This window comes from Drosophila mojavensis, unplaced genomic scaffold, assembly GCF_018153725.1.
Source record: "Drosophila mojavensis isolate 15081-1352.22 unplaced genomic scaffold, ASM1815372v1 contig_74, whole genome shotgun sequence".
Lineage (NCBI taxonomy): Eukaryota > Metazoa > Arthropoda > Insecta > Diptera > Drosophilidae > Drosophila > Drosophila mojavensis.
Window position 1 is genome coordinate 16,651,768 of NW_025318899.1, and position 8,295 is coordinate 16,660,062.

The window sequence follows — 8,295 nt, forward strand, 5'->3', positions numbered from 1 at the left end:
AAGACCAATAAGTCATTCTAAGCTAAGCTGCCAAAGCCAAGACGAGCAAAGAGTGTTAAGTAGCAGCACTCACTTCCCCTCTCTCTCTCACTGGCTCTCTGTGCCCTCTCTCACTCTCCCTCTCGCTCGCTCATTCTACGCAGGGGGCCTGCAGTAAAAAAGCTTGTCGTAAATCGTGTGACTCGTCAAAAAATAAGAGAATAACGCACTAGGTATATATAGCCAGCTGTCATTGCGAGCGAACTTTCAGTAAGCCGCTGGCAGCGATCAAGTGTGAAGGTGTGACAGATCCGCTCAACGAATTGTAATCATATTTCAATTAAGAACCATATCGAATATGTTCTCCAAACTGAGTACACGTGGTATTGCCAGCCGCCTGAGCTGCATGGCACAGAAATCACAGCCCAAGGAGACGAGCCCAACGAACACCAGCCGCTCCGAGGCGGTCTTTGCACGTGAACAAAAATATGGAGCACACAACTATCATCCGCTGCCCGTGGCTCTTAGCCGGGGCGAGGGCGTGCACGTGTGGGATGTGGAGGGCAAACGCTACTACGACTACCTCAGCGCCTATTCCGCAGTTAACCAAGGTCACTGTCATCCCAAGATTATCCAGGCACTCACGGAGCAGTCAAAAAAACTAGCACTCACGTCACGGTAAGTGAAACAACCAAAAATACAAAGAAGAAGAAAAATAACAAACAATTGTATGCTGCTGCGGGACGTGCCCCCCTTTAAAGCTTATCGGAGCACGTTGCTCCAAAGCTTTATGAGCTTTATTTTTAAACATTTCATTGAACTTGATTTTGTTTGTTCCGTTGTTGTTTTTGTTGATATTTCTGAATTATTATTGTTGCTGTGTGCCCAAATTGATTGCAGTTCGTAATCAATGTCAAGTGACTTTTTTTTATTATTTGGTTATCACTGATTAGAGGGCAGTTTTATGTTGCTAACTTATTTTTATTATGTGTATAGTAACCCCTCTTAAAGCGCAAAATTATGTTTTAAAATTTTTGCCGTCAAAGTCTAATGTGCTTAGATTGAGATTAAAAGAAATATAAAAACACATTTTAACAACCTAATCAGAAGACTTCAAGCTAAATCTATAAATAAAACAAAAATGAGTAAATTAAGGATAAGATAAATTTTTTTGACTTTAAAAATAAAAATAAAAAATTGGCAGGAAACGAAATTTTTGATAATTCACATAATATATATTTAATAGTTTTATCAGTAAATATATATGGAAAACAAAATTTTACATTTAATAGAAATAAATGAATTATCATTGAACCATTTAACATATATATTAAACCAAAATGTTTCTTATCACATATATATTATATGTATGTATATAGCGCATATGCAATTAGCAATTGAAAGCACTTGAATTTTTAAGGAGCTGCAAATAAAAAAACACTTAAGTCGCTTTAAATAATACCATCAATAAATCATTTAATTGCTCTTAATGACCCAACTTGTGAAGCATTAATACCTGACAATGAAATTTTTCGATTGAAAACCAATTCTAACCGGAAATTGCTCAAGAAAAATATTTAATTTATAATAATGATTTGTAGAGTGCAAATTGTCGAGCGTTAAACAATTTCAGATAAGCTCGATTGGCTGTGTAGTGTTAGGGGTTATCAATATAGCAAAATATCAGGATGCGATTAACACATCAGACTTGATTTTTTTTGTTTAAGGTCATGTGACTGAATCTTGGATTTTTAAATAGAAATTTTAAAATATGTTTGAGGTTTTTTGAAGACTTTTTTCTCATTTTCTTTTAATATATACGTGTACTTTGTTATTCTATATAAATATAAATACTCGAAATATGATCTACCTATGTACATGAGGAATGACCAGGTGTGAGAACTGCAACGCCATCATTTTAATGCTTAGCGAGCCAGTAGATACCTTAATATATTTAATATAAAATTATATAATGATATAATATTTACTTATATTTTTTTGCTCGTTTTAATTTTTTATTATTATTTTTTTTTATTTTATTTTTTTTTTCTTAATTTTTTATGATAGTTTTACCGTCAATATCAATATCAATCAATATAGTATGATTCATTAATATGCATACTTGTTTCCTCATTCCATTATTTTTTTGCTGATTTTATTTATTTTTTATTTTATTTATTTATTTTTATTTTTATATATATATATTTTTTAGATAATTATTTAATTAATTTTTTTTTTCTAATTTTTTTTTTTTTTTTTACATATACTATATTGATTCATTTATATACTTGTTTCCATTTATCTAATCTTTAATCTTCTTAACAACTTTTTCTTTCAGCGCATTCTACTCCGATGTGCTGGGCGAATATGAGGAATATATTACGAAATTATTTGGCTATGACAAAGTGCTGCCCATGAACACAGGCGTGGAGGGCTGTGAGACGGCCTGCAAGTTGGCTCGCAAGTGGGGCTATGTGAAGAAGCAGATACCCGAGAACAAGGCCAAGATCATCTTCGCCCGCAACAATTTCTGGGGCCGCACATTGGCGGCCATCTCAGCATCGAGTGATCCGAGCAGCTATGGGGGCTTCGGTCCATATATGCCCGGCTTTGAGCTGATCGATTACAATAACTTGGAGCAACTGGAGAAGGCGCTGCAGGATCCGACGGTGTGCGCCTTTATGGTGGAGCCCATCCAGGGCGAGGCGGGCGTCGTGGTGCCGGACGAGGGCTACCTGCGCAAGGTGCGCGAGCTGTGCACCAAGCACAATGTGCTCTGGATCGGCGATGAAGTTCAGACTGGACTGGCGCGCACCGGGCGCATGCTGGCCGTGGACTATGAGGAAGTGCGTCCCGATATACTGATTCTGGGCAAGGCGCTCTCTGGCGGCGTTTATCCCGTCTCGGCTGCGCTCTGCAATGATGAAGTGATGCTGTGCATCAAGCCGGGTGAGCATGGCTCCACCTATGGCGGCAATCCGCTTGGCTGCCGTGTGGCCATCGCTGCTTTGGAGGTGCTGCAGGAGGAGCGTCTGGCTGAGAATGCCTTCAAGATGGGCCAACTCCTGCGCGGAGAGCTCTCCAAGCTGCCCAAGGAGGTGGTCTCGGTGGTGAGAGGCAAGGGTCTGCTCAACGCCATTGTCATTAATTCCAGTAAGTCGAATCTTACTTATCTCATCTTTCATTAAACTAACTCTCCATCTTTGATCTCTCGTAGAATACGATGCCTGGGATGTTTGCCTGAAGCTCAGGGACAACGGTTTGCTGGCCAAGCCCACCCACGGCGACATCATCCGCTTTGCCCCGCCTCTGGTCATCAATGAGGCCCAGATGCTGGAGAGCATTGATATTATCAAGAAGACCATTCTTAATATGTAAAGCCTAAATACTATTTATAAGTATAGCATTTAAGATATGTTTAGCTATGTAAGAGTATTTAAGAATAAGTCTGAGAAATGTATATTATTATATGTATATATTTTGTACACAAATTCTAAATAATATAATTATAATGTAAATGCAAAATTTTGATAATAAAAGAATTTTTAACTTCCTAATTGAAGTCAAAATGGAATTCTATCAGAGAGAGAGAGAGAGAGAGGAATACGAAGAGGATTAAGAAAAGAAAGAGACGAAATGTTAATGAAACGAATAAGGTGTTGCCAAAGGTGTATGAGAAGGATGAGTAAGAGAATGCGGCTGAGTGGAAACAGGAAAGAGGTGAAGGAGAAAGAGTAGGTCAAAGAGAAGTGAAGGTGAGGGAGAAGGAGAGGTAAGCGGAGATGATGTAGAAGAATTAATATAAATGAACGAATAGAAAAAGTAATAGAAGAAGCAGGAGATGGAGGAAGGGTTTTTGAAGGAGGAGAAAGATGCGAATTAGGAGGAGCAGTTGGAAAAGGAAAAGATAGAGAGTTGGAGGAGTTGAATCAACATGAAAAGTAGGAGCAGAAGGTATTAAAGAAGCCCAAACAGTTGAGGAGTTCAGAAAATAGAGAAGAGTAGGAAATGTAGCTTTTCAATATAAAATAATAGTCTGAAGAAAATTAGAAACAAATTTAAATCGAAATAAAAAACTTGTTTAAAAAAGTAAGAAAATGAGCAGATTAGTGTCTACAAACAATTCTGTATTTATTATCGACTCCTGCTAATCGTCCTCTAGCCCTTTTCTCAAAATATCTTCTAGTCGACTAATTTGTAACTGTATTATATTTAAATTCTTTTATAACAAGTTAAATACCTAAAGCGAAAGAAGAACCCGCTTACAAAATGTGCCAATGGGCGTTTCAAAAACATTTTCATTTCATAATGCCAATAACGACTCAACCCCACTTCACTCCATCCCTTTCACTCTCTCTGTCATTCTCAGTCCCATTCTCTGTTCACTTTCCTTTAGCTGGTGAGTGTGTCAACATTAAGATTGGCATTCCAGATTTTTTAATTAAAATATAAAAAGACCACAGTGGATGGGAACGTGCCGCGGTCGTTAGGCAATAAACTTGGACATCGCGCATCCTGCACGGGACAATTACAAGGCGGAAAATGTCGCTACATTTTCGTCTTATCTTCAGGACTTTGGCACTTTAAAAGAATAAGGCAGAAAAGCATAAAAAACGAATTAACACTGGAATGGGCCAGGGGCAGGAGCAGGAGCAGGAGCTGGAGCAGGGTTGCTCAGCTGGCCAAGGACTGCGAAAATGTTCGCCGCTTATCGCACGGGTGGCAACGGCTGCTCCAAAGGATGCGCCAGCTTCAGACAAAACCTATAAAAAAAAATCTAGAGAAATCTTGATTTTTAATTTTAACGCTTTATTTAATTATGTGAAGCGCCTGCTGAGACTGAGGCAAACAACAACAACGACAACAACAACAACAACAGCAGCAGGAGACACAGACATCTTCAAGTTTGAAGTTGCAAAGTTCGCTGCTAATAAAATGCTTAACTTGTGTCCTGTCTGGCAATAAAACCCACAAAAAATGGGCTAAAAATTGCATTTTTTTCCGCCACTTGCTCCACTTTCTCTCGCTTCTGTTTTTTGTTGTATTCTTTCCTATTTTTAATAAAGACATCAGCAGATGGACGGCGATAAAATGCCAAAGATTATGGACAAAAGGCAAAAGGACACGAGTACCCAGTGCCAGGACAAAAGGCAGCCAAGCGGCGTGTGGTTTTTGACACCACCTACCCAAAACACACACACACACACACACACGCACAGCAGACAGTGTCCTTTTTTTTTTTTTGTGTGTGCGCGATAAGCCTCGGTCTGCATCTTTTCTATTCACATTCAAAGCAGCCTGAAAGACGTTGCATTAACCCAGAGTTGAACTCTGAGGCAGCTTTGATTTAGTTGACCCTCAGCCCCAACCCCGAGGCCCAAGTTTGCTTATCGCATTGTTTTTTATGACCCATTCGCACTTCGGGCTGCTGCTTAAGTAGTATTTTATTTTATTTTTATATGTATTTTTGTTAAATGGCCAAAGCTTTAATTAGCCAAGCAGCTCCTGTTCAACAGTTTCTGCTGCTGTCCTGCTGCTATCCTCGTCCTTCCCCACCTGCCTTTCCTTGGCTCACTGCGCTTGTTATTTGGCATATCGCTTTCAATTGCTTTTCAATTGCTGTCAGCAAATTGCAGCAACAATAATAAAAATCAAATACAACGCGATAAAAATCACAAATCGAAACGCTTGGCGCCGCCGCCCCCTCCCATCCAAAAGGCAGTTTCTGGCACCTTGTTGACAGCTCGAACAAATGGGGCGGCAAGTACCAAAAAATGGGAGAAGACTTTTTGGTGCTGCATGTGATGTACTAGAAAATACTCTTTGATTTCATTTGAAGTTAAAATATTGCAACTGCTTATAAAAATGTATATATTAATAAGGATATGTTTTAGCTGAGATAAAATATAAAATTTGAAAAATATTATTAAAAACATTTTTTTTTTATTTAAAAAATATATTTATATAAAATATATAAAAATATATAGTATTTAAAATATTAAAATATTAAATTTTTAGTTGCTTTATAGGAATATATTTATAAAAATATAAAAGAAATTAAAGGAAATGTTGTCTATGTAGGTTATGTCTATGTAGGAGCTTAAAATCGAGAGCCCATATTCTCATCTACAATAACACAAATTCAAAAACTTTACAAAAAATAAAAAAATATATATAATAGTTTTAAAAATATTATTAATTCATAAACAAGTAATATGAAATGTAAGGAGATATACATATATAGATAAAATCCTTCAATAATATTTTAATTATTTATTTTATTTTACTTTAGAATCTACAGGACTACATCGTCAACCTCCTTCCACTTCCACAACAAATATTTGAGTAGAGCTCGAGCGACTCTCTCAGCTCTCAACGGTCCACTCAGCTGTAGCTATACTCTCCTATTTCTCATTTTCCACTCTCTAATATTATATACATATACATCATCGTATCTTCCACTCGCTAAAACTCTAAAAAACTTTAACTACCATGTTTACAGGGTATCCCAAATTGTTGCCTACTTATGAGAGTCGCGCTGACTGTCACCTGTTGTGCCTGGGCTGCTTCGCCTTGCCTGGGCTGGCCTGGCCTGGCTTTACGCTGTGCCCGTTGTAAATCTTTAAAATCAATATGCAAGTGACAAGCAGCTGAGCCTTGAGCCTTGAAGAATAAACACCCCGTAGAGGACGGCGGTGGGCGGGGGCGTACAACTTGTCAGGTGATATGGAGGTGGGCGCACTGCCAAGGGTCGCATTAAGTAGGCATGGTTAGATGCGAGCCAAGTTGATGGTTTGTCGCGCTAGCTTTTTGGCTTGAAGCCACAGACTCAGACTGGCAAATTGAAATGGTTTAGATTACGTGGAAATTGTCACGGAAAATTCTGTGTAAGCGGAACAATCATCGTTGGAATTAAGAGAGAACTTAAAGCTGATGGTAAGAAAAGTTGATGGAGCTAAAATCATACTAAAAGCATACAAATTTATAATTATAATTCTTAAGGTTTTATAATTGTTAGTTAATATGATTGAATTTTTCGACTAATCAATTCCCGATAAGATATTATACTTAAAAATTATTATTATTTTATGCGTATAAAATATGCATTTTTTGTAAATTACGATTAAATTTTAAAACAAAAATAAAGTTTGATAAATCAATATAATAAAATTAAAGGAATTTTAAAAAATTGTATATAAATAAAATATATAATACAAAAATAATAGAAAATAAAATAAATATTCTTATAAAATAAAGGACATTAATAAATATTTTATTAATAAATACAATTTATACAAAAATAAAATAAAAATATATAGTAAAATATTAATAAACAAATAAAATATTTAAGAAATAATTAAAAAATAAATAATACGTAAATACAAAATTTTCAAAATTTAATCAAATACAAAATACAAATCAAATACAAAAAATAAATTAATAATTAAGTAATAAAAAAATTAAATTAAATTAAATAGACTCAATAAAAAATGCTTTAAAAAATTAAGGAAATAAAAAACTTATTTAGCCTATATTAAATGCAAATATAATATATTCTGTTCCCATAAAAATTTATATTTTATTTTATGTTTTTCATCAACCTAAAATATCAGAATATTAATAGCAAATTGTGCAAATTTGTTATTGTTATTGTTTTTTGGCTAAATGCTCGTAAATTTATTAGAGCTTAACTAGGAGCTAAAAAAAAAAAAAAAAAAAGAAAAAAGAAACAACGTTTCATAATAAGCCCAAGGCTCACATGTGTGAACAGCCAATTTTCTTTGATTAAAGGGATTTGCAGAAGAACCAAAAAAGAGAAAATAAAGAGAAAGAGAAAGGGAAGCGAAAAAAAAGATAATAAAATGTGGTTGGGTGGTGCAAGTCAAATGATAAAATAAAGAGCAATGCAAAAGTAGCTTATTACAAGCAGCCGCAAAATGAGGGTGAAAAGTAGACAAAAGCCAACAACAAGGACAAGAACAAGGACTTTTCCTGCTGCTGTTTTTTTCGCCTTCTTTTTTTCTGTGGGGTGAAAACATTTTGTGAGTTGTAATATTTTTATGCTTATGACTTGATGGCGCGGGCCCCTTTTAATAATCTTGAAGCTGGCCATAAACGTATTTTTTTTTTTTTTTTTTGGTTGCTGTGATAATTACATTAAGATTGAGCTTAGTTATTTGAATGGTTTTACTTTCTTTTGCGCTTTGTGGCTAACCAGACGATTATTTGCTTTACTTGTTTGCTGGCTACAAAATTCAATTGCCCGAATGGCTAGGCGAACAATTAAACCAAAGCAGAGCAGAGCAGAGGCAATGG

At 35.8% G+C, this 8,295-nt stretch overlaps 1 protein-coding gene across 1 annotated transcript; it reads left to right on the plus strand.

Moving 5' to 3' along the window:
• Positions 1–235: 235 nt before the first annotated feature.
• LOC6582768 (ornithine aminotransferase, mitochondrial) lies at positions 236–3,478 on the plus strand. The gene is made up of 3 exons (XM_002008423.4): positions 236–657; positions 2,318–3,132; positions 3,197–3,478. Exons 1-3 carry the CDS (start codon positions 338–340, stop codon positions 3,355–3,357), a joined length of 1,296 nt encoding a protein of 431 aa, XP_002008459.1. The 5' UTR covers positions 236–337; the 3' UTR covers positions 3,358–3,478.
• Positions 3,479–8,295: the final 4,817 nt, after the last annotated feature.